Source organism: Brienomyrus brachyistius, chromosome 15 (genome assembly GCF_023856365.1).
Source record: "Brienomyrus brachyistius isolate T26 chromosome 15, BBRACH_0.4, whole genome shotgun sequence".
Classification (NCBI taxonomy): Eukaryota; Metazoa; Chordata; class Actinopteri; order Osteoglossiformes; family Mormyridae; genus Brienomyrus; species Brienomyrus brachyistius.
In genome coordinates, this window is record NC_064547.1 from 23,490,046 (window position 1) to 23,517,048 (window position 27,003).

Genomic DNA, 27,003 nt, shown 5'->3' on the forward strand with positions numbered 1-27,003 from the left:
CCACACCCCTCCCACCCCCTCCCGAATTAGACATAGATGGAAGGATATTCCCAAATAGGCAGGTTTATAGCTATTTTATTGCATCGTAGGGTGCATTATTAGGGGCTGGAATTAAAATCCCTTTATTATGGGCTTTGTTCTGTCCCGGATGGCTATGGCAAGTGAGGACATGCTCCATGAAGGCACCGAGGCTGCGGGCAATGAAACCGACCACTGGGGGGCGAGCTCCCGCCGAGTTCTTGTGAACGCTTGTGGAACCGCTGCTCTCTTCTGCTTTTCAGAATAAAGGGAGCATGCAGAATTTAACATAGGTGGAGTACGTCTGACCGTGTGGTTGTGTTCCAGTTTCCCATGTGCTCGTAAAAGGAGTATCAGCCACCTCAAGCCATGAGTCAGACTGTCTAAGTAGCCCACAGACAACCCGCATTTGTAAAACGAACCAAAGGCATGTACTTGTTATTGTGTGATTTCTGCAATGCAGTCATGGTTTTTTTTCCTTAAAAAAGACCTGAGCGTGACCTGACCGGCGACATAACCGTGACCTGACCGCGACCTGACCGTGACGTGATGCTTTAGTACAGGCCAGCTGTCTCTTTCCCCTGATGTCAATTCTTCCACCTCCTGGGCCAATAAGTTGTCACTGCGCTATGTGCTATTTCAGAGCTCTTCCCCTGTGATTTTGCGGCATATCACATTTTCATAAAACACACAGCTTAAAGCAAGTTACTTTATAATTTATAGAATTAAAGAGACATGAGCTCCACTGGGCTGCAGTAAATGAGTGTACCTGGGTGTGGACTGGGTATTTCATACCGGCCTCCGGCTCTTTGGTTTAAACGGTGAATTAGGGGAAGGTCACCTGACCATCAGGATTCACATTTTAGGTTCTTATACGATTCCTGTTGGGGCTAATTTTCTGAAGCAATTTCATAAATGACAAATGCATGAACGCCCTCTGGTTATCATAACTGACATTCTGAAATTATGGTGGATGAGGGAAAAAATTGCCGAATTGCACCTTTATTCATTTCATGAAGTGGAGGGGGTGGGGGGAGTGGGACGTAGAGGAAGTACAGATGTCAAGCATGGGGCTGAGAAATTTAGTAACAGAGAGCAGAATTTTGACCTTTGAGAAACAAAATGACCCCCCATCACAGTCAGAGAGACACACATATGAAAGTCATAAAAAACTTAATATTGCGGCTGAGTTATATATATATATTAATGTAGTTTATACTGGCATGACCTCTGAAGATGGCCAGGGTGTTAAGCACCGCGTTTCTGTGGACTCCTCGGGTTTCACAGGGGTTATTCATAGTGATCATGTATCGCTGTGACAGAGCATGACTGAGGTGTCATGGACTGCACTCCCGATCCCAAAGGCCGTAATGATCTCTGCCTTTATTAGATACAATACAATCATTTAATTTTAGCATTTTTTTTAAGCAAAGAGATGGTGTGTTTGAGCTTGACCTCGGCAATGATCAAACATTTATTCCATAGAGAAGCTCACCCCAGCTTTGAAAATCCCAGTGAAGTTCCAAGTAGAAGTCTCCCAGCTGAAAAGAAGAAAGCTATATGTAACAACTGAAAACACTGGGCGTTAACTTTGGAAAATTATTAATCTAGGTATTTTACAGATCTACGCTAAAAATACTTGGCTCAATGCTTGTGCACTGATGCATCTAACTTAAGTAACAGAACATGATTTTACAATCTTCAGCTATTCAACCTGTCTAGGAGGTAACAGCAGATGTATGAACCAGTGCCGGGCCATTTAAAGTGCAGCACTATAAGATAATTCCTGTCTTTTTTTAAGAAGGGGATACAGGGCCCTGACCTCTGCTTTAAGCGGGAATATCCTCTCTCTGACAGTCAGACTGACTAGCCTATCTGCTGCTCTCGCTGCCCCCCCCCCCCCCCCGGGCCCCCCAGGGGGCTCATCCTGGTGCCGGAATATCAAGGAAGGCCCCCGTTTACAGCGGGTCCGGGTCAGTGCACCTGGCTTCATTTTCACAGCCTGACACCAGTGGCCGCATCTCCGGTTATTTCAGACGTTTCAACACTTCTGTTCTATTTTAATAAGCCCACTGAGCATTACAGGAAAAACTGTCAGACTTCCTGTGTGTTTCGACATAGACAAACATTCTGTACCACCAGGTGTATGGATGGATGGATGGATGGGTTGATAGGTGGGTGGATGGATCTACTCCAGGACGGAAGCTGAATCCCACCTATTCATCTGGTACAATGGGGGAGTTTTACCTCTTTAAGAGCTTTCAGGAGCCGTGGTCTCTTGTCCTCCACACTCTCCCTGGACTGTTGCTTCAGTTTCCTTAGCAATGCTGTGACTGAGGGACAGAATGAAATAATAAGCCATGGATCTCCAGCAGAATCCTAGGTGCTTTGAAAGCATGTATTTGACAGAGACATATTTTAAAACTGAAGAGATACTCAGTCTTTCTTTGTGATTTTTTCGTTAAACATAGAGGTAACGTCCATAAAAACACAGTGTTAAGCACTTTTTATCAGCATTATTCAACGAATCACTCAGACAAAACAAAACACAGCATAAAGGCAGCTGGATGTTCAAACTATGAATGATGGGGAAACGTGGCCAACTGGGCACATTATCAGAGGAAACAGGTCCTTTCTGCTTCCAAAGCATAAATCACAGCAGACCGAGCTGGAAGTGACACCTGCTGCTGCAGGAATTTCAGCTCATGGAGACGGAATTGCATCATATTCCCTAATATATTCACATTTCTAAGCTCAGTCTGGAACGATAGTGAACTGTAGAAGAATTTAAAAGCGCCAGAAATCGACTTATTCTCATTGGTTTATGGAAGTTAACAGCTGAATTGCACAAAAACACAAAACACAGCCCTCATGTCTAAGATTGATTCCATAAACTGGGTCAAATTCTAGTATAGAGAGAAAGCCAGAACCATGCAGGGCCGCCCTATGGAGATGCACCAGGACCGCAGAACAAACAAAAAAAGACACTCCAGATGATGTCAGCGGGGGGGGGGGGGTCTTTCTTAGGGGGCAGACTGAGAAGGAGTGGAGCAGCCCAGGTGGAGGAGGTGCCTGTGCCCTGTGCTGACAGGGCGCTCATGGAGGAGCACAGTGGGAGGTTTCGACTGCCGTTAAAATGCCGTTTAAGGGGCAACCGGATGTAATATAAATTAGGCTTCGGCGGCGTGCCTGGAATGAGCAGTGGCTGCTTTTCAGCACGGCCCCATAGTCAGCGAGAGAGACGGTGCGGTGGCAGGAGTGAGGGTGCAGGACCATCTGAAGACATCAGCAGCTGTCGGGCAGTGCTGTTTAATGAGGCTCTTTCCGACTGTGTTGTGGCAGCATGGAGACGACGGACTGATTCTACAGTGACTGGAAGACTGACCTCCTGCTACTAATACATCCCTGGGAAGTGAAAGCATGCATCAAACAGCATCTTAATTAAGGCCAAACCCACATGGTTTACACAGGGCTGCAGTCATCACATTCATTTTTATCAGCTATGCTGGTACTTAGGACCGTGGTCCGCAAATATCAATAAATAAAAATATTAAACAAGGTGCACCAAAACTAATGCGGGTTAAATTGGGTGTATTTTTAGAAACAGAAGGGAAAATGTGCTGTTTGGTAGAAAGGATTTATTAATCAATTAAGCTTCCGGGGGGCGGGGGTTCATCCCCAATTATTATTTTACATGTTGTTTCCATATCACAGAACTGAAACTTGTGCCAGTTTCTAAAACCTTTGTCCTTGGAATAGTTACTGACCAGCGGTTATAAAATAATGCTATGGCCGATAAAATAAGTACTGGAATCATTTTAATCCAACACATACAATCCCTCTGGGATTTCACAATATTGCGATTGCAGAAATGAACACAAAATCAAGCAAATGCCACATTATTTGCGTGACCTTGCAATTTTCCAAATTAACCATAGATTTCCCTACAAGAAAAGGCCAAATCAATGTACCCACTTGCATCTGGACCAAGACACATCTGAAACAGCATTATAGTCAGCATTCATGCCACTCATGCTAGGCTGTGCTGCTAGGAAGATCAACATGCAGAACACATTCTATCTGCCAATAAAAATGACTGCTTATGTGAAGGCCAACTTTGCAAGTTGAGGCACTGTAAAGTGCACAGATGTACGCAGTCTACATAAAACAAATATTGGGAAATCAAACATTTTGTTCTACTAATGTATTGGACTGATATTTTTGCTGCTAATGTTGAATTGAGTTTATTTTACTAAGACTTCACTAACTGGAACCAAGAGACAGTATTTTCTTCTGTGTGTAAATGGATGGGTTAAGGGCCAAAGTACATGTCAAAGAAACCATTCTCTAACCTGCCTGAAATGCCTTGTTGAAATTTCAGCCTTTACTCCTGTGACATGGTGGTCACCTTGAAACACAATTCTTATTGGCTGCCCACCTGCAAGGATTCTGTTGCAAACAGCAAGACCTGGGTGGCAACCTGACCAATCAGGGCACACTGGGCTCACTGTGTGAATCTCAGAGTGTTGCAGTTAGTTAGTTATAGACAGTGTGAATAGAGATGGTCCGTATGAGAAAAAAAAATGTGTTTTTGGAACACTAAAGCATACACAGCTATTCTAGTAGACCCCAAAAATAAAATTATTAAGTGAATATGAGAACGATAGGGCCCTTTTAGCAAAGTATCTGCATTTACTGTTGTAGCAGCATTGTTTAAGTATGCAAAGAATAGGGACATATAATGGTCATGTAGCTCAAACAAAATCTAGGCCACTACGCTACAGGAAGAAATCCACTGGCAGCATGATTTACAGACGTCTGCTTCGTTGTTTTATTCAGTAGCAACTTCCACATAAAAATTAACAGATATTTCTTAAAGTACAAATTGTTCAATCGTTTGCCAAATTAAATGTAATAAAGAAAATTTATCAAAAAAAAAAATCACTTTACACCCCAACTAATTATTTCTAGTCAAAAAAATACATGCAAGTCTCCAGTACAAAATATATGAAAGTACACTGCAGGGCTCCAGACAAAAAAAAAAACGAAATACTTTAGGAGCCATAATCTTCATCACATGCCAAATGTGAAATAAGTAAAAAATACGCACATGGCTCATTTTCTCTGTGCTCTGCCTCACACTGCCTTTGTTTTCTCTGTGTCATAGTTGGGGATTAAACCCGAACCGGGCATACGTACCTGGCATTCCTGCTTGATGACGTATGTTTGATTATGCAGATCTTTACTTAAATATTCCAGGAAGAGCATCCAAGTTTAAACCTTAACTCAATACCACAGTAAAATTAGCTTTATATGCAATTTTTTGGCTGTAACATCTAACTGTTTGTAATAGTTTCTGCCTGCACTTCGCATTCAGTAGTCCAGCTATCGTGCTTAAAGTCACTAATGGTGAATGGATACAGTGCAATTATTAATAAATACATTTAAAAAACACACAATATGCAAGTTACATGGTAATTTAATGCTTAAAGCACAGCTTACAGGATATGTCTGTATCGTTTAGGTTTGTACTTATTAGTCCATAAATATAAGTCTTCCTATCAATTGTCCTTTAAATGGACACATCGTAGTTATTATTAGTGAAGGAAAAGTACTGTGGGATCTCCCAAAAGTCCATCCCTCCATTTTTTCCTAACCATAGATTGTTTTCCCCTCCATGCCCCTTCCTAGGCTCCACGCCGTCAGCAACAGAGTGCCAGATTGCAAGGATTTGACAAATGCTGTCCAATCTGTCAACACTGCTTTGGATCAATCCACGCTTTAATCTCGCGATAATGTAGCGAGAAAGGCAGACGTGGGTTGAGTGCACATAATTAAGAGCTGCCACTTTTCGTGCCTTTTTCATTTTAATTTGATTTTTTCTTGGATTCTGGGAGGCAGTTGGCATTGACCAATGAAAAAAACTAGTGGCAAAATAAAAAATCTAATTGCACCGGCGACCATTATAGTCGCCATCTGGAGCCCTGTGCTGATGAAAGTGGTAATTACCAAGAATCAGAAAGAATACGTCTAAAAACATCTATTTTGTATATATTTTACACAAGAGTTGAGACTTAGGAGAAATCCACACTAACCTTACACACATTGCATTCTGCAGTTGTGTTTTTAATTCCTCACCATAACTTTTTACAGTAATTCTATTCCCACACAGCCAGCAGCTCAGATGCGCGTGTTGCTCAACAACCAGCCCTCACCTGACCCGCACTTCTGTTTTCAGTGTGTCGGACTAAGGCTACAAGAATTACTCCCCTACCCCCCCGATATCATACACACACACACACACACACACACACACACACACACACACACACACACACACACACACACACACACAGATATGGACAATGTCATTATGCCATATATAAAGAAACAGGTCACAAAGAAAGCAATTACATACAATTTGCATCACAAATTTTGAGAAAAGCTACTGCAAAATCAAGCATTTTTGCCTCAACAATCCCAAAAAAAAACACTGAAATCCTGTAGAGACTGCATACAGTCTGATGAGACATGGCAAGATTGAAGACTCATTAGCGGCAAGGATAACACTGCAATTACAGCCATTTTTGGCCGGTTGTTTATTTAGGTTAAATCTAAGCTTCCCTTCTCCATTACACTGACCTTGGTGCTGCTGTTGGCGAGAGAGATTTACCATTGCTCCTAATTTGCAGGGCATACTTATTAGTTTATACTCATCTGCAATTTTAATAAGGATGTGAGCAACTCTGTCTGTGTCTTTCTTTAACAAGACTAAGTGTAATATATTAGTACTTAGCAAACATCACATAGGGAATGACAGAACACCCCTGCAGGACACATGGGCACAGGCATTCATATCACTGAATACTTAATGCCAATTCATTATCGGGCAGCTTATGAAATAGCGGCTTAACTGTGAGCCCATGCTAAGCCAGCGGTCAGACAGAACACGCCAGTGTTCTACAATAAATCCTTCTTATTTCCAGCCATAGCTCCTACCCGCTTTTCCATTTTATTATGGTTAAGGGGAAGCCAGTGAGGAGGGAGGAATAAAAGGCAATTCACTAAACATTAACACTGACTTCTCCCCGAAGCGCTTCCACTGCAGGCCTGCCCAAAAGGCCTGCTTCTTTGCAAACGTTTGCAGACTGAGTGTCAAACAAACTGGTCCAACTTCCTCATAAAAACATTTATTAGAGTGCTTGGGCTCTTGAGCTCTTTTCCCTAAATAAGGGGAGTGACAAAATATTCATTGATCACTGGTGAGTCAGTAACATAGTTGCATTTGTCATTTTAGGTGTGGCGGCTACTGTTTATCATTTTATTGGGCAATAAACCTAATCAATGCTGAGTGCAATTCAGTCCCACACAGCCTAGACTCATGCCAAATAAAGCAATGTCTTTGGGGGAAATGGACTGTATTAACAAGATATGATTACAGAAACCTAGGCAAAGTACGGTCACACTCCCTCTCACTTGCACACCACACTTCACAGGTTATATCACTGAGAGATACTACACTAAGCAAGTTATCACATTCAGGTGCAGAACTGTTAAAGCCAGTAAAAGGGAAATCACCCTCCGGCACTGAAACCAACAATCAGCCTCCCTAGAAATCACCCAACGTGGCAGAGCTTGTTAATGTATTTAAAGTTTGCTTCTATTTCTGCATTTGCTTAGGGGGACACTTACATTTAATATTTCATTTGTCTGATGCTTTTATCCAAAGCAACTTACAGTACCGGTAAGAAATGCGATTTATGTGTGCACCCGGGGATTTGAACCCATGACTGTTAGCACAATTCTTGAGTTACAGGAGGCATAAACCATAAATTATAATGTGAAATATCACTCTGTATGCAATTCATAATGGTATATATTCAGCATTGATTTAATATCCCATCTGCCCATAACACAGTGATGACAGGTGCTGTTTAGAGTCACCTGAGCTTAAACTTCCCCTACACTGTCAGGTCACTTAATCCCTGCATAATGCCCCACATGCTGATCTACTGTCAGGATTCCCTAAGAGCTAATAACAATCCTGATGACTGAAACATGCCTGTACTCACTCCGAAACAGTTACTTGTCATTTGTTAGCTCAAAAACCAATCAAATGGAAAAAAAGAAAAAAAAAACTGTAATCTCATGTACACAAGACATATGTCACCCACAACTCTGATGGACTTAAAAATACTGAACAGCTGCACACAACAATTACGGATTAAAAATAAATAAATGCAAAGATAATGAATGCTTTATTATCTCTGAAGAGAGTTTTGGCCCCTCCTTGCTCAGTTGTACGACCTGGTACAACTGACCTGACTGAGTATTTTCTACCTAGTTAAGTTCACCACGTGAACGGCAGCAAGACCCACGTCCTTGTAGATGCTGCAGCGTATTGACAAGGCGAGCGCTGCGATCAGCCTCTCTTCTGTCGGCAATCGCATGCGGGCGGGGGAGGCATTAATGCTGCGGGGTGACATAAAAAGGAACTCAGGCACAATCAGCAGGAAGTTTAGAGGATTGAGAAGATTTGGTATGCTTCCTCACCCTTAGGAGATAGCTAGGCCAGGTGTAATTACAACAGCAATCCACCCTTAAAAAGCAGAACCACAAAGCAGGGCAGAGACCAGCAAGCTTTATTTGCACGTAGCAGTGCTCAGACATCTCAACCTGTCATGTGTAACCTGCAATCCCTTGCTCCATGGACTAAACAATAGCTCCCAGAGTACAATTATAACTGGAGCTGGAGCATTAACTGGGCAGAGTAAAACAGTCCATTTAAGAGGGATCATGAAATGAACACCGCAATGACAACCTTCTGCACGGTGGTACAAAGCGGCCGGGTGACGTTTATCAGTTTGTCACTGCCGGCTGACTGCCAGGAAGGTCAAAGAGGACGCGCTGAATTATTCCTGTCCGGCATTTTACACTGTAGGTAAGCTGGCAGCAAAGATGAACCAGGTCAGCGTGAGGGAAAGCACAGCGCCGGTGCTGACCCAAAGGGCAGCTATGGAAAGCTACAGACAGCTGGCATCCTCACTACCGGCTCAACAAAGAGAATAAGAAATGGCTCTGAAAACCTAAAACAGAGGGACAGGACAACAAAGAAAATGGAGGAGTCTTTGGGGGGGGGGGGGGGGGGGGGTGAATTTCAAACACGTTTCCTTCCTTTAATTAAGCCCAATGCACGCTGACGTGTATTTAATAATGTTTATTACAAAGTGTTAAACGAAACCTGGAGCTGCAGCCTCTGAGGATGTCCCCTTGCTTGCTGGAGGTGGGGGCTTTGAGGATGCGCCCTGCACGGCTGCCCCTCCCACGCCAAAGCCACCTTCCTGTCTATCCTGAATTACAGAATTGTTCATCTTTTACAATGTCTATGTTTTAGCATAAAAACAAACAAGCAGATGAAATCGCCTGCTGTTAACAAACAACCATATTCAGCCTAACCTGTCATGGCTTTTCTTACTATAGGAAATGTTCATATCTGTTTAACTCCTGATCTAACTCCTCAGAGGAGGGGGGTGGGACCCAGGTGACACTGTAAGTTGACATCAAACGCTGAGCTCAGAATCACGCAAAACCCAGGTGATCAGCGTTAGTGCACTTTGACAAAGTGGAAGAATGACTGGATTAATGGATTTTACAACATTATTACCATATCATAAAAAATACCAGTGGTTTTCACACTTCACCTGTTGAATCTGATAAACAATGTGCTTGACAGTACAAATCATAAAACCTAAAATCATTTAATTGATTTTCACTGAAATTCCTTCACAATAAATGCTTTTCTGCACGTAAAACCCATAATTCTGCATTCAGGCAATTTTTGTACTTTCTTCAAAGTGATGAATCGCCTGCCTTGCAGGCACTGAGAGCACCATTCTCCAGCCCAGTCCTGGGCTCCTTCTCGGTACCGACGTGGATTCCGGTGGTTTAGGGGCAGTGAAGGGGCTAATAACAGGAGCGGACTTTCCTGTCCAGTGTAATCCAAGCCATCTACAACTCAGGCCCATAAAACAGCTCCTTTGGCAGTATGAGGCACTGGCTGCACAGCAGCGGTTAAGCAGCTGCTATATTACAGTCACACCCTGTGGATTAGGCTCGGCAGCCGTGCTCACAAGTGTCAGCTGCGAGAGCTGCAAATGGACTACAGCCCCCACATATCTGTGTACATGAAAGAAGGCATAATCACACCCACCATCACAATAAGACCAGCAAAAGTGATCAGTGATGGGAGACCCCAGCATTATGACATCATGCCACCCACCGACAAAATCAGGAACATGCTTTTCCATTGTCTGGGACTGCATAATGTATGAAGGACTATATAAAGTGTGTTATTATTTTTTTTTATCTCTCCATCCATTATATTAATATAATAAGCTATAGACTTTACAATTGAGGATAATTATGGATGTTTCCCATCAAAGTTAATTAACCTGGTTTTACCGCACCCTCTCTTTCACATAGGGAAACTTTGTTGTCATTGTGCAAGAACATTCTGTCCTTAAAGAAAATGTTCCAGCTTACAGAGATCCACTCCTAAGTGCCATTGTCCATCCTTACCATAATACTTCAGGGCTCATTCTGAAAAATGCAGTCAAATGGCAAAGCAAAGAAAAAGAGAATAAAAAAGTAACTTTCCCAGTACAGAATTATGCCCTGACCTGTGACGCCCCACTGTTTTAACATTCAACGAAATGAAAAACTCAGGAATGAAGGTCTGTCGGTTGGCCGGAAGGTCAGCTACTGAGGGGGCCTGGCTGAAGAACTCCGCATTTTATTTAACCCGACTTTGTCTTCTATGTAAGAGATCAAAGCAAGATGAAATTAGAGCACAGCACTGGCTCTGGTACTATAATGACCTTATAATGACTCTATTGCCTGTCATTTAGACTCACAAGGGTGGGCCGTTTTGGATTTGGTTTGTTACAGAGTGAACCCGTATATATAATAAAGACAACAATAATAACGATAGTGATAATAATAACAGCAACAACATCAACTATGCCTGCTGATCGAGACTCAGCGGGGGTCTTTTGCTTACTCATTTGCCGGTCTCCATAGCTGATGGCTTCAGCCAGAGGGCTCCATCCTTGAGCGTTCTTCACCTTCACAGGTGCATTGTGGGCCAGAAGTAAATGGGCACACTCTACAGAAAAAGACAAAACAAGACATACGATCACCTTATTGCATTATTGTAATGGCATGCCAATTTAGCTGGCAGGAATCTAAGCTTCTGCTGGATGGAAATGGCAGATTAGTAGTAGTGAACACAAAGTTCAAGCAGTATCATATTAGGTGTCAATGAAGAACGTTTTTAGGTAAGACGACAAGTTTTTATAATGGAAGACTACTTTTACTTGGTGGACATGCTCTGTGCAGCCACATGAAAGTTCACTCTCAAAATGATGGTGAGTTTTGTGCCGCTCTGTGGGTTAGTGACTCTTTGGGAGGTTACTGGTTAAGAACCCAAGGTTACCGCTGAGCCATTTAGTAAGGCCCTTAACCCCAACAGCTCAATGAACCCTGGCTAACCCTGCTCTCTGATCCTCACTTGCATGGCACTTTAGGGAAAATGTTTGCATGAAAAGGACTGAAAAGTTCAAGAAAGCTGTCATTTGTAACACAGGAGTCTGATTTATATTCAATTTTAAAATTCCTTTAAAAATTACTTCAAGCTTTATCGGTAACATTTTTAAATTACAATTGAAATACATGCACAGAAGACTGAAAAGCTGTAACTAAAATAAAAATATTCTTGCAATTCTGAATGCTTTTCAAACATGTGGCTTTAATTAACTATTAAATATCTCAGAACCAAATATTACTCAGTCTAAAAGTCAAAATAAGTAAGTGCCTGAGGCACCTTCATTTTGACCTTTAAAGATGATCGGGGCTAAATATGAATTAGTGATTATTTGAGAGTCAGCATAGGTTTTACTCAGTTTAAGAAGATTAAGAAGAACAAAAGCCTGTATTTCCCCACAAAGACCAGGCTAAGACGACTGAAAAGCTCACAGACCCAAGACAATTACACAACTTAGACAAAGTTAATATAGATAATCAGGAGTTTTGGTTTCAGTGCTTTGGAGAAATTTTAAAAGAAAAAGAAAAAAACATATTGGATTTGTTATTTTAGAAATTAATACTTTTATGAAATACCTGCAGGATGCTAGAAAGTTGTTAATGACTTTTTAATGCCTTTCATTACGATATGTCTGCTTATGTAGGGTCCTTGTGCCACCTGGCATAGCGTATTTAAGGGAAAAAAAAGTATTATACAGAATTAATGTCTCATAATCTCTACAGAAAGTGGTCAGCCAGTCTCCTTCCTGGATTATTAAGGTGTTGTTTTATAAGGACGATCCAGTGGCTTCACATCAGACTGATGCCTACACTAAGCCAAACTGATACTGGATTTATTTTGCATATTTTGTGCTATATTTTCAAATACTACCCCTAACTTCTTATCTAGTTTGTAATGTCGTGACTGCGCTGATCAGCTACAAATCTGGGTTTCTGATCAAACAGGCGAGGTTGTGCAACCACAGTCATGTAAAGGAGCCTATGAAGAACTCATGCAGCTGGGTTCCTCTTTCAATTTCCTGGAATCATTCCTGTTTATCAGAATTATCTGATATTCCATTAATAACCGTGTAGAATAATCGCCCTCGGGGCAAATATCAGCATCAAGCACAGTATCTATTTATTTAGGTAACAGAAAACAGAACTGATTTTTATATTTTCTGATCCATGTTGCCGTGTTAAATAAATAAAGCGTGTTAAATAAATAAATCATTTTCAGGTATTACATTTGAATAGGGTAAAATGTGTTCATATTTATAAAACTCAAGTAACAGCAACATTAGTAATTGTTTATAAAAGTGAACTCAATGGCTGGCAGTACAGACATGAAGAACATAATGTATTTACCCGGCTACCTTTTTTCACATGGCATCTTGTTAACCAAAGGGTCTTGACAAAAACTCTTAGGCAGTCCGAATCTCAAATGACCCGCCCACAATTAGTCATTCCGAAGAAGTGTCAGGCCGACGTGCTAATCTAATGTAACACTAAGATGGTCAGCTCTGTTGTAAGCCGATAATCCCACACTAAGGAGTCGCTCATACTCTGAAGTTACGAAATAACCGAGCCTTGACATTTGACACAAGTGACAAATCTTTCCGGTTCTGTGTGAGCCGGCTGCCACAATGACTGTACGTCACATCGACCTGAAACCCCACACCGCGCGGCGAGGCAAGGTCGCACAGTGGGGGATGCAGCATAACATGCAGCAACTCGCAACACGCAAGTGCAACCTGGCATTAGAGACGGGTAGCTACATGCAGGTATTGCCACTGATAGCTCAAATCGACATTCCTCACATTCATTTAGACAAAGAAACACCTATAAAAATATTTTTATTAATTTATGGTGAGGCAAACCAAACAAATGTAAGCTCATTGTAATAAAGGTAGAGACAATACCATTATAATCCTGCATGCCCCAGTTAAATAATCATCATACTATACCATTCAGCAGAAGCTAATCTGTATATTTGGGAGTGTTTGCCATTGTAAAGTTTTTATTTTGTCATGGAAGATGCGTAAGCTAGGCTACTACTGAGCTAATGACAGAAATAACTTGTTTCCTTTGTGATGTGTGGTAATGACACCCAGAAGCATGTCTTCTGGGAAAATACAAAGCGACTGATGACACAATCAGAGATTCGGCACTGATGAGAAAAGCGATGCAACCATGCTGTCAAATAGCAGATCATGTGATTATGGGAGGCTGCCTGCAACTCGACTGCTTTTTTTTGTCCCCTCTTTGGCAGCTCATTGAAAATCGAGCTGGTCGAGGAGGGACAGCAGTCAACGCAGCCATCTTCTCTGCTGGAATCTATGAAAGTACCGATGAAAGTACCCCCTAAGCCCCACCCACAAGCTTCTTTTCCGGCACGAGGATGGATTTTAGTAAGAAATTACATCAGTCAGTCAAGCAAGCAAGGTGGTCTTTATCCTATTTGGACATTGCTAGTCATCTTAATGGGGCAATCATATACACGTGTAGCTATCATATACGTATATCAAAATTCGCATTAAAGAAAACGTAGTTCTCCATTACAATGTTACTGTCAGACTTCACAAAAACTTCAGGGCCGATACATCATGACTGGGCAATGTAAAAAAAATAAATAAATGAAAAGTGATATCGAGTTGTTCAACCCCTCCCCCCCCCCACATATCTATAAAGATAAGTACATAAATATTAACAAGGAGTTAAAAATGGATGTTACGTTAATTGTTGTAGTTATCTACTTATGGTCTGCACACCAGAATGGATATGCTTTTAAAACTAATTAAATAGCCCAGCCTAGTTTATCTAAAAATTGCCAGTTTGCGGATTTATTGTTCCTCAGGTTCTGGCTACAGTCTGTGAAAACCTCCTATAAATGAAAGATGTTGCAAAGAAGGAATTTGTAGCTAGGAAATAAAGGCTGCTGGTAATCTGCTCATTTTGAAAGGGAATTAATGGCAGTAAGCGCTTGTCTAGTTTGACCGTCCATATGTGGGGATGGGGAAGTTCAAAAATCTCACGATTCGAGAAAGTTGCATTGAACGCCTGACATTCTGGCTGCTGACCGACAGGTAGTAGTTGCTGATGTGACAATGCTGAACTTCCCAACTTACAAGACTGGTGAATACATTATTATTGCAAGGGACAATGCTTATGAAATGCTGTGTTATAATAGCCAAAAAAAAAGTGCATCAGAAATGTAGGCTGCAAGGCTGAACTGCATACATCATACATCTTTCAGTTATCTCACTTTATCTGTTATAAGCCTACTTCCCCAACAAAAGCAATAATCACCTGTCATTCACTGTCAAACAGTTACACCAGAATACTTGTCTGTCATTGTCACTGAACGATAATATTGTCAAATCGCACGAGCTTAGTGAAAATGTGGCACATGGTTTTCTAATCATGCATGACATCCAAGGTTATCTATTCACCAGCAATTTTCTGAACTAGTTTACAGACAATGTGTACTTAAATTAAATTACACCATGCAAATATTAAACATAATAATCACTTTACTATCAATGTCATTTATATATACTGTAATAGCTGTTTGCTCTTGAACCATTTCAAATAATTAATTCTATTTAGCGCTGGCTACCGAACTTCAGTACTTTTGTGGTACCGACCGAAATGCTCCAATCCTAACGAGGGTCGAAAAATAAATATTCTTTTAGTGCTAAACTCCGATACCCAAACGGTAAATCTCAGCGTCTGTGAGCTAATAAGCAGCATACTTGTATAAAGATCTAAAGTCGCTGGTGATTGCCTGTCTAATGTAACGCTAAGAAATCAAAAGTGTGGCTCCACAGGGTTGCAGGCTGTGACCATTTTCACTTTTTGTGACCATTCTTTGGAGACAGTGCGATTTGTAAAAATGCCCCTCATTTATGCTGAAATAGGCCCCCATATAGTGGCTGCCCGCATCGTGCTATATCATGTGAGACACCCGCAGAGGGCGAGTGCATGTGTATGCATGTGTGGGTCAGCGAGACCATCAGAACTCGACCTGATTCAGTTCCTCTGAAGCACTACTGACACTTACAGTGATCAACTTGCTGCCTGCTTGACCACAAGCAATGGCGCCAACATGAAAGTTACACGCAAGTGCAGAAAAAACAGACAGTAGATGGTTTTATTTTTGTACCCCAACAAGACTTTTGCCTGCATCTCCAGCTGGAGCCAGTGGGGAAACTTGCCAGCATAATGTTACATGGATTTTTTTATTTTGTGGAAAATGAAAGATTGATCTGCTGGTCAAATTTAATTATGAACATATCGTGGGTCAAAATTGACTGTGAGAGACACACATTTCAACCAGTTCACACGCTCACACGCCGCACCTTGTGTTTCTCACGCTGAGAAGTAAGAGAACACCCACCGGGGGGGTCCCGTTGTATGGAATTAATGGATGAAGTGCAGGCACACAGATTGGAGTTTTCCCATCGAATTCATAACTGTCCCAAGTTGTACAGAGTTAATAGCCATTTACCAGCCAATTGAAAAATAGCATTTGTTGCAGTGACCCCACTGCGAACACGCTATTACATGGTTGCAGAACATACAGAGTGCAGACAAGGTGGAGGAGGCACAGTAAGATCTGATGAATGCGATGAGCAGGGCTCTAAAATATCATGCATTGACAGTGAGACACAGGCTCCGCCCCTAACAGATGTAATCTCACTTCAAACTTTTGAGGAAACTTGAGAGCCCTGGTAAAATATAAGTAAAAGGCTGTGACCCATTATGATCATGATTGATCCCTCCAGTAACTAACCCATTTATTACTAACCAATTTCCAGCGATGCCCAGCCCTAATTGTATCCATTTTATCCACTGCATGAAGCACAGGGCACAAGGCAGGGGGCCATCCAGAATGGCATGCCAGCCCATCACAGGGCGGGGGTTTGGCCATCCAGAATGGCATGCCAGCCCATCACAGGGCGGGGGTTTGGCCATCCAGAATGGCATGCCAGTCCATCACAGGGCGGGGGGCATCCAGAATGGCATGCCAGTCCATCACAGGGCGGGGGGCATCCAGAATGGCATGCCAGTCTATCACAGGGCGGGGGGCATCCAGAATGGTATGCCAGTCCATCACAGGGCGGGGGTTTGGCCATCCAGAATGGCATGCCAGTCCATTGCAGGGCAGGGGTTTGGCCATCCAGAATGGCATGCCAGTCCATCACAGGGCGGGGGGCCATCCAGAATGGCATGCCAGTCCATCACAGGGCGGGGGGCCATCCAGAATGGCATGCCAGTCCATCACAGGGCGGGGGGGCATCCAGAATGGCATGCCAGTCCATCACAGGGCAGGGGGCATCCAGAATGGCATGTCAGTCCATCACAGGGCAGGGGGCATCCAGAATGGCATGCCAGTCCATCACAGGGCAGGGGGCATCCAGAATGGCATGTCAGTCCATCACAGGGCGGGGGGGGGGGGGGCATCCAGAATGGCATGTCAGTCCATCACAGGGCGGGGGGGCATCCAGAATGGCATGTCAGTCCATCACAGGGCGGGGGGGCATCCAGAATGGCATGTCAGTCCATCACAGGGCAGGGGGGCATCCAGAATGGCATGCCAGTCCATCACAGGGCAGGGGGGCATCCAGAATGGCATGCCAGTCCATCACAGGGCGGGGGGCATCCAGAATGGCATGCCAGTCCATCACAGGGCAGGGGGGCATCCAGAATGGCATGCCAGTCCATCACAGGGCAGGGGGCATCCAGAATGGCATGCCAGTCCATCACAGGGCAGGGGGGCATCCAGAATGGCATGCCAGTCCATCACAGGGCAGGGGGCATCCAGAATGGCATGCCAGTCCATCACAGGGCAGGGGGGCATCCAGAATGGCATGTCAGTCCATCACAGGGCGGGGGGCATCCAGAATGGCATGCCAGTCCATCACAGGGCGGGGGGGCATCCAGAATGGCATGCCAGTCCATCACAGGGCGGGGGGGCATCCAGAATGGCATGCCAGTCCATCGCAGGGCAGGGGGGCATGCAGAATGGCATGTCAGTCCATCACAGGGCAGGGGGGCATCCAGAATGGCATGCCAGTCCATCACAGGGCAGGGGGACATGCAGAATGGCATGTCAGTCCATCACAAAGCGGGGGGCATCCAGAATGGCATGTCAATCCATCACAGGGCGGGGGGCCATGCAGAATGGCTTTTACTTCATAGGAAAAGTCAGCAGAGACATGAATGGCGCTGCTCTCAACCTTCAACATAGCTCTCTATTTAAAAAAGTGCTTCACTAACGTCACGTTAAATGGATAACAGACATACCGTGAAAGCTGACGGCTCACTGACCTTTCAAGAACCTTTCAAACTGTCATATCTGACATCACTGGTAAACGTGTCAGAAAAGTACAGTGCGCGGCATTTGAAGTATTCAAATGTAAATGTAGGTAAACAATCATGACAATTATAGAGGTCATCAAGTAGTAACCATGTGAAGGCAAGTGGGGTCAAATCCCTGGGAGCACAAGGTAATTGTAACCCTCCCCTCTGCTGTATGTAGCTTCGGGTAAAAGTGTCAGAAAAACGAGCTAATGTGTAATAAGCGGGGGGGGGGGGGACAACCTGGGTTGTTTCCTGTCTTGCACTCACAGCCTCCGGGATAGACTCCGGACGTCCCACGATCCAGAATAGGACAAGCAGTTACAGAAAATGGATAGATAGATGGTATAATAGATATTTCATACATGGAATTTTATATAAAGGCCTAATTTTTCTTCGTAAACCCACAAGGCAATGAAAAATGGTTTCTACCATTGAATCTCTAAAAATATTTGTAATATTTGCTGAGAATGAGACTGAGCAAACCAGCTAAATCCCGGTAAGACATATGTCCAGGAGTTCCAGCCATTTAAAGATGTACAAAGATGCATGAAAATCGTGAATTGGGGAAGATTGTAAATGCCTGCATTATACAGAGGGGGTCTAGGAGACGCTGGCAGTGCACGGCCATTTATTCGCGTTGGTATGTTGTGTCGTCTCCTTCCAGAAGCTGACTCACGATTCTGTGTCACCATACGATGATGCCAGAAATTCTCAAAACAGCTGTTAACATTCATGATGCTCACAACTGCCGAAAGAACATTACAAGAAATTCACACATGCATCTGTTTGGAATAAAATCTCGAATGTAACGCTAGGCTGGTCAGCTCTGTCAAAAGCCAACAATTTGCGGAATACCATTATCACACTACAGAGCCTTAGAGTACAGCAAACGGTACAAGGGCAAACAGCACATCACAGAGAAACGGCCGTGTTAAAGGCAGATCAGAAGGACGGGGAAGCACTCACGCTAACAAGATGTCTAATCCACTTATTTCCAGACACAAAGTCAGCCTGGTGAGGCTGTAGAAGATGGTGACACCCGATAGCACGACGTGACAGCTAAACTGTGGCTTTTCACAGTACAGTCATCGACATGCTTACCGTGATTGGTGCTTACTGAAACGGTTATCATTTACAGCAATTTAAAAAAAAAATGGCTTGTGAAATGTAAAACGTATAATAAATGAGCGGGTTACTTAAAACTGTAGTTCAATAAAAGATCACAGGGTTACAGGTAATATATAAGGCAGGAATAAACAGAAGGTACATTCATTTGGTGGTGATATACCAGCCACGTAGTCTGCCGTACCTGGGCATGAATGACACAACTTTTGTTTAACTAACACGTAGACAGCTCTCGCCCAAAGATGCAGACATGAGCTACATGCCTGACTTGTGGGCTGGAATTTTCCAGAAGTGAAACATCTACTTGAGATAAGTCTGTTTCCGAAGAATCTCTAGCATGAAAACAACCAAGAATCCATTTCCTTTGCGTTCTAGTGCCATCTGATAATTCTGTTGTACTTATTTATAATTATTAATTTTGCTATATTTCTTTAGCAAATAAAGACTTCATTCTACATATAGGCAATCAATGCAAGACGTATTAAGTTTTACATAAAAATATTTTGATTATTACTGTCAGAATATTGTTCTTGTTAATAAATTATGCAAATGGAAAAAGGTGAGCAATGTATAGAGGCAAATGTCCAAGCACTAGTTTTACAATAGTAATAAATAAAATATTTAGAATAACTGTCACTATAGCATAACCTGGATCACTACCAATGTTCAACTAAAGAAATAAATAAGCCAAACAAACAAACAAGCAAACAAACAACAAACATAACAAGAAAGACGGTATATAATTAGCTAGCACTGACGAATGACCGTATATTAAATAACATGATCGGTTTTGGTGACAGAGATTTAAATTTACTATACTCTTACCAAAGTTACTTCAGAGTAAACTGAACAAAAAAATAGTTTTAAAGGACCATTTGTGTAGCAATTTTTTGTCACCCAATTATCTGTTGGCACTGGGCAACGTGTTCAGCACGATCTTCACATAAACGACGGTACTGCTGAAATGCAGTGTGCTGTAAGCGAAGTTACTCCAGTAGCAGAACAAATGAGTTCATTTGCACACATTACCAAGAATAAAACATTATAGCAAGTCTCCTGAGACAGAAGCTCATAGCAATTAGGTATAACAGTCCTGCAGTTGGTCCACACGCTTGAGTCAGCAGTGACTGGTTCACATGCGGCCTTTATTTATAGGTTTATGCAGATCTCACTTATGCATAAAAGCAAAACACACTCAGAGGTTTCTCTGTAAATAAAAAAGTGCGCCAATGGCAATTAAAGGAACGGTTCATCTGCAATCTACAGGAAGCTGCAACAAAATCATTTGGCGCAGAACAACATCTCTGTGAGATCACATACCAGGGATGCATCATGCTGAAGCTATGCAGGCAAAAGCATGTGCGGACCCAACATTTTTTAGTACGTATAATAAAACGCCACGGTAAGTTTATAACTGATAAATTACAGCACTCTGAATTGACTCATCATCATCAGGTATCCTACTCACCTTTATGGCCCATCATGACAGCAAGGTGAAGCGGCGTATTTCCTGAGGCAGAAACAGACAACAACCAATCAGGTCACATGATTATTTATCATCCCTCCCCCATCATTTTACAGGTATACTTTTAACAACTTCTTGTCAGCTTCCCCTGATCATATTCCCTGTAGCTACTGTACAGGGCACAGAGTTGGCTCTTTCATAATTATACTGAGTTACACCTATACTGGCTGTACCTTATTGATAAATGCACTGACCTGTAGCCTGCTCCTGGGGCTACCGCTGACATTGTTCTGAGATACTCGTGTCAGGACCTGCTCTGTTCATTTGTTTACCACTTCCTGTAATGCACACCATCTGGTTCAGGCTACGAGCTGCATTAAAACCATAACCCACTACTTCAAGCCAAGTTTACAATGACTTTCTGAAGAATAATACTATCGAAATACAAGGCTTCTCCAAAAGATTTGCACTGAAATAGACAAGGAGGCTGTGTGCCAGCGGTCCTGCAGGTATCGAGCCTGACATCCTGCCAGGCATCTTGTCTTTCTGCGTCGGCCCGCCTCCTCTGTGCTGCTTTGTTCCTCTCCTTCTCTAAGTCAGACCTTCATTGGGCCCGGGAAGAGAAATGCATCCATGGAAAATCCACACAAAGGCAATTCCTGAAGCAAACCACCTGCGTCATTTCAGCTACACTGAGCGATCGGTGGGTAAACCAAAGGGCACCTATGGAAGTCTAAAAGCACAGACCAAGCTTCATTGCAAGACTATGAGGACGACAAATTATGAAAGATGCTAGACTCAAAAATGATCTGGATCCATGCACTTCCCATAACTGCTTATCTGCCCTTCCATTTGCCATAACGGCTAATGTAACACAGGGCTGCGGAGAGTATGGAGCCTATCCCAGGATGCATTTGGCAGGGGACACCATAGGGGGATGCCAGTGCAGTGGATTAGCACTAAGGCAATCAATCAGAACTCATTACCTAACACTCCCCATTACTTATTTATTAAACTTTCATTTATCAGGTTTAATGTGGTAGAATAGGTAACAGACGCAGCGTAAAGCTGTGAATCAGCAGCGACGCTCCGCTCGTATAGAAATACCACCCGTGCAAGCTAGCCTGAGAGCAAACGGAGGATCATTAATTATCTACGTCGCAGCAAAGTGCTGTGTCATGCCGTTTTGACCGGTGATGCCACGTGTGCCAACCTTGGCTCGTTCCTCCAGCAAGCTCTGCGAGGATCTTCAGATCAGCGATATTCACATGAAAATTGGGGATGCCCAGGGGATGCCGACAAGATCTGAAATCAAAGTAGCTCTTCTAGGGAAACACGTAAACTGACATCAAGTGTAACCTACACATAACTCATCTCTATCTCCAGCCCTATTCATATCTATTCTGCTAGTGTTCCATCAATATTTAGAAAACAGTTAAGAAATGCTGACTTTCTTTAAGCTTCCTAGTTGAGGGAGGCAGCGTAAACTAGTCAAAATACTTACATTATTACTGTTAAAGCATACCTGCTTAGTGCAACAGGAAACCCACTCACCCATACACTTATGCCAGAGATTATCACTGCTTTTTTATGGTTAAGCTTTCATATACATGCATAACAAAGGAAGTTGGAAATCAGTTTTCAGTTGCGCATGAAAAAAAAGATCTGTCTGCTTTTCATTCTTAAACTTCTCAGAATGGATCGTGCTATACAGACCTGAGGTTTAAGTGAGCATCTCATCTAGACTGTCTCTCGGATGTCGGCATAGGCCTGTAGCAGCAAAGTGCTCACTGAGGCAGCCTTAAGACTGTCGGGCTGATATGCCTGCCCCATCCTACACAAACCCCACTACACTAGAAACCTAGATCCTCTCTGCTCCACTACAGTGTCCAGTCCTGACGCAACCTGCTCTCACGAAGCTTGAATAAGTTAAAGGTCTCACTAATTTAAGAATAATAAGGTCAGAATATACAGGGCGCCCATCTGCAACAAAAGCAAAGCTCGTACTGTTGGGCGGTATGACCAAGAAAATCGGATCACGGTATTTTTTTAAGATTGTGGCGGTTTCACAGCATAGGACAGTTTTTTTTTCCTTTCAGTTCACCCTTAATGGAGCAGCACACGTTTATATATCAATATGTTTACGAATGTTTTTTAAAAAGTTGTGTTTTTAATAATTATTATAAAAAATCATTTACATGTAGCTTGACAGTATAACCAATAAGTTGTATTAGATTATTAATGTAGATTCAGCTCAATAGTGGCATACTTTATTGATTACAACCATATATTTAGGTTGATAAAAACAGGTTTGCTTAACCGGCATGACTTTAACAATTATTACCAAGGTAAATGGATAATATTAGGGATTTTGCTGTTGTGATATGCTTATAATTGCAGACCTAATTTAGTGCACTTAACCCAAACTTTCAGGCACAGACAGAACCAGCAGCTATAAATATTTCAATACTGAACAATAATACATGAAGAATTGTGTTATAAAGGTATAACTGAGAGTAAGGAGAGTATACAGTTAACAGGGGTCCCCTCTCAATACGTTATGCAAAGAGAGCCAGAGAGGAAAAACGGAAAATTAAAACCGGTATAGCTGATGAACTGAATACCGGCCAGCATTAAAGGCTTATCAGGGACTTGTATCCAAAATGACTTACGATTGAGAAAGCGGAACGAGCCAGTGCCTGAGGCAGTGGGGGCTTAAGGCCCAATGCTGACATCACTCTGCTGACCAGATGGTTTGAACCACTGCCTTCCGGATTGGTCCTAACCCACACACTGCCCACCTCCCCCACACGGCCCACTGCCATTCATTTGTTCAATGCGGTTGGGTGAAACCCCCATGGGTAGTAAACCACCTCTCTCACACTCATTTCAAGCATATTTATACCTGCACTGTGCTCTACGTTTATCACGTATTTATTAGTTTGTTGATTATTTCTCTGACGGTGTACTGTGCTAGGAGCTACTTTTGTAAGGCTGCCGGATAAGAAAAATCAAATATAAAAAGAAAAATATTTTCTTCATCCTATTAACAACTGGTAAGGTGAGGCTTCGTGGGGTAAAACCTGACATTTAAATGTCTTTTTATATATAAATATCACACAGTTCCATCAGCTGGGAGTGCCAGATTCCTCCTATGGGCAAATCGCATAGAAATGTGTTCATTGCAAAGAAAATAAAAGAAAATAAAAATAATGACTAGCTTGTCATTTAACAAGTCTGCTCACACAAGGGACCAATGTCATCGTAATCCAATGATGATTGTTTGAGCCAATGGCAAAAAATGGCAAGTATTAATTCATAAATGAGTCAGATAGCTATTAAGGGCTTCAGCATTAGCATATCCCAGGGAACGCAAAGACTGTCCCATGTAAAACTAGCCCTGCTCTGACCCTGATATCCCCAAGGAGAGACAGCTGCTTTGCTGCTTCTCTAAAACCCAGGAGTAACTTAACGGAGCAAAATCTTTCTTTTTATGAAGATGCTAATTGTGTTTTCTAACATGATGTGAAACATCAGTTTCCCATATATGGGAGGTATCATTATTCACTTCTTAAGTTACTGCTTTGTACGTTGTCTCCAAAATCAAAAATCCCTCACTAATATAGTGGAAAGTGCTTTGAGGGTTGATATAGCCATTACCAGCACTTTAGGGCTTCAGTCTGATACACCAACACTGGAGTTGTGTCGCCCATTAAAAACGTGATGTCCTTGCAGCCATGGAGCAGTCTACCACCATGATTACATGGTCACACTTCAGATTTTGATGGGCTTGACGGTTATCAGTCAAAAGATAAAGGATGTGTGTCTGCATCCAGAAGGTCATGAGTTCAAATCCTGCTGAGGGTAAAGTAATTATGTACGTATGATTTGGCTGCAGATGGTCTGCGGGCCAGAGACCTTTGAGAAGCACAAAGATGCAACAAACAGGTGTTTCTCATCTATTTATATCAGAAGGTAATTTTATGACTCCTATTTAGGTTTCCATTGCGTTTGTCCAAATATGTCATTATACAAGCAGTCTCCAGGTTACAAATCAGATGTGTTCCCCGAGTCTGCCTTTAAATTGCAGGCAAGTCGGAAAAATAATACAGTACATATTAATAATAAAAATAATAATAAGTGGGGCGGCATGGTGGTGCAGTGGTTAGCACTGTCGCCTCACACCTCTGGGACCCGGGTTCGAGTCTCCGCCTGGGTCACATGTGTGCGGAGTTTGCATGTTCTCCCCAGGTTTCCTCCGGGTACTCTGGTTTTCCCCCACAGTCCAAAAACTGCCTAATTGGAGTTGCTAAATTGCCCGTAGGTGTGCCTGTCAGAGTGAATGGTGTGAGTGTGCCTTGCGATGGGCTGGCCGCCCATCCTGGGTTGTTCCCTGCCTCGTGCCCATTGCTTCCGGGATAGGCTCTGGACCTCCGCGATCCAGTAGGATAAGCAGTTTGGAAAATGGATGGATGGAAAATAATAAGCTGAAGAACTGCTGAAGCCACTCAACTCAATGTCAGCTGTTGTTACTCAACTTAGTGGTAAGTTTATTAGGAACGGCTGCTTCCTAATGCCAACAGCCTGCTGCTACAAACAGTGAATCGCGTGACTGCAGCTGAATACATACAGCACACAGACAGGATCTCGAGGTTCATGTACCGCTTGGCTGAGCCTTAGAATGGCTTAGATGCCTGATCTTGCACATGTTTCCCAAAGCATAGGAGCCAGCTACATTAGCAACTTACAAATTTGAACCAGGAAACTGAATGGGTGTGACAATTCACGTCGCTAAAGGGAACTGTTGGGCACCCTTGAGCGTTTTCCTGTTGGTCAACTTTTTGGGAATTTCACACATTGCAGTATCTACAGTTTACAGAGAATGGTGCAAGGATTAAAAGACAGCAAGGGAATGCCATTTCTGTGGCCGAAATGCAAAAATAATAGCTCTGTACCACAGTGATGTACAGAGGCTTCTCTGAACGCCCAGCTCATTTACCTTTGAAGTGTGTACCTAATAAGGTGGTCAATAAATCTGAGCCAGCAGGCCCATAGGACGATGACTGCTGAACAAGAATGATAATCTGTGTGAGAAACATAATTACAATAAACAATAACTGTAGTTCTCAGGCAAAATAAGTGGAGAATAAACATCATTTGTGGAATCCATTGGCACAAGTCATTATACGTGCTTTTTTGAACAACTTTATTTACTTTGCTTGCCACGTCTTGCTGTCCAAGAAGGAATTTCTATCATTGATCTATTAGAAAAACCAGTTGGAACTGGTCAAAACTGAAGTTTTGATGAGCTGTATATCAGAAATGTAAATTATGAACACTTCAATTACTTCAGGGTCTAAATGGAATGACACAGACACTATTAAAACACTGAAGAGTATGAAGACTTTGATAGACAACGGATATAAATATTGTCAACATACCCTAGACAGCATGATTAATTATTTTGCTGTTGGATTGCCAAGATGTATGTAGCAATACATGAGTTTTACCAACGTGCTGGAATGGGCATTGCACAGCCCATCTCTGCTTTACTCTGATGTGATGCATCACCAAAGAAATGTATTCTACAATAAAACATAGCACTAACTTCAGCTTTTTGTGTTGAGATTTTTAATAGATGGATTTGTCTGTATGATGTACAGATGTTGCAGCTAAACAAAAAAAAATTAATAGGACTGCAGGAAAGAGGTTTGTCAGCAAGCTGGAAATCTGCTGGTCTAATCTAGACAGCGGGGAGCTGAATGGGACTCGCTGTGGCCCCTGCATCTCCAGAGCTGCGGCCTGGAACCCTGTCTGCATTTTGCATGCGTGGCATTTGAATGGTCTCCCTGTGTTGTGCGACTTTCCTCCGGTTTCTCTATTTTCATGGCACAGACATGCAGTTTGTATAATTAGTGTGTCTGGGTAGTGGGTGGTTCTGCGGGTTAGGAATGTATACTAATGACTGGAAGGTGGCTGGTTCAAATTTCGTGGCTAACAGAGCAATCGTATCATTGTTTAGCCCTTGAACCAGGTCCTAAATCCCAAAAACTGCTGACCTTACACTCCGACCTCAAGCTTTATTCTTTCATAGGGCAAAACTGGGTGTGAAAACTGAGTAATTTCTAGGCAATTAAGTTTATGCAATGGTAAATAAAATATCACTACAGAATGCCCAAAATCCTGCAATATACTGTCATCCCATCCAGGGTGTAGCCTGGGAAAGGAACCTTCACCAAGATAGGTAGTTAAAGGATGGATGATCTATATGATTACAAGCATCACCATTGAAATCTAGTACATACGTTTATTAAAACAGAACTTAGAAACCAAAAATTGCATGGTGCACTATAGACGGTACACAGCACTGACAGTAAGCAAATACGGTCAATAACAGCACTCTAAAAATGACTGTATGCCTTAATAGGCCTGGGACAGCAGTGACATAC

General features: G+C 42.6%; 1 protein-coding gene across 1 annotated transcript in view; it reads right to left on the reverse strand.

Moving 5' to 3' along the window:
• Nucleotides 1–27,003, reverse strand: part of ankrd13c (ankyrin repeat domain 13C) — a 40,200-nt gene that overhangs the window by 11,090 nt on the left and 2,107 nt on the right. Inside the window, exons 2-5 of the mRNA XM_048975968.1 lie at nt 20,558–20,599; nt 11,078–11,182; nt 2,266–2,351; nt 1,514–1,559 (exon numbers count right to left, since the gene is read on the reverse strand). Of these exons, the coding sequence (XP_048831925.1) occupies nt 1,514–1,559; nt 2,266–2,351; nt 11,078–11,182; nt 20,558–20,599 (279 nt within the window). The remainder of the gene's footprint in view (nt 1–1,513; nt 1,560–2,265; nt 2,352–11,077; nt 11,183–20,557; nt 20,600–27,003) is intronic.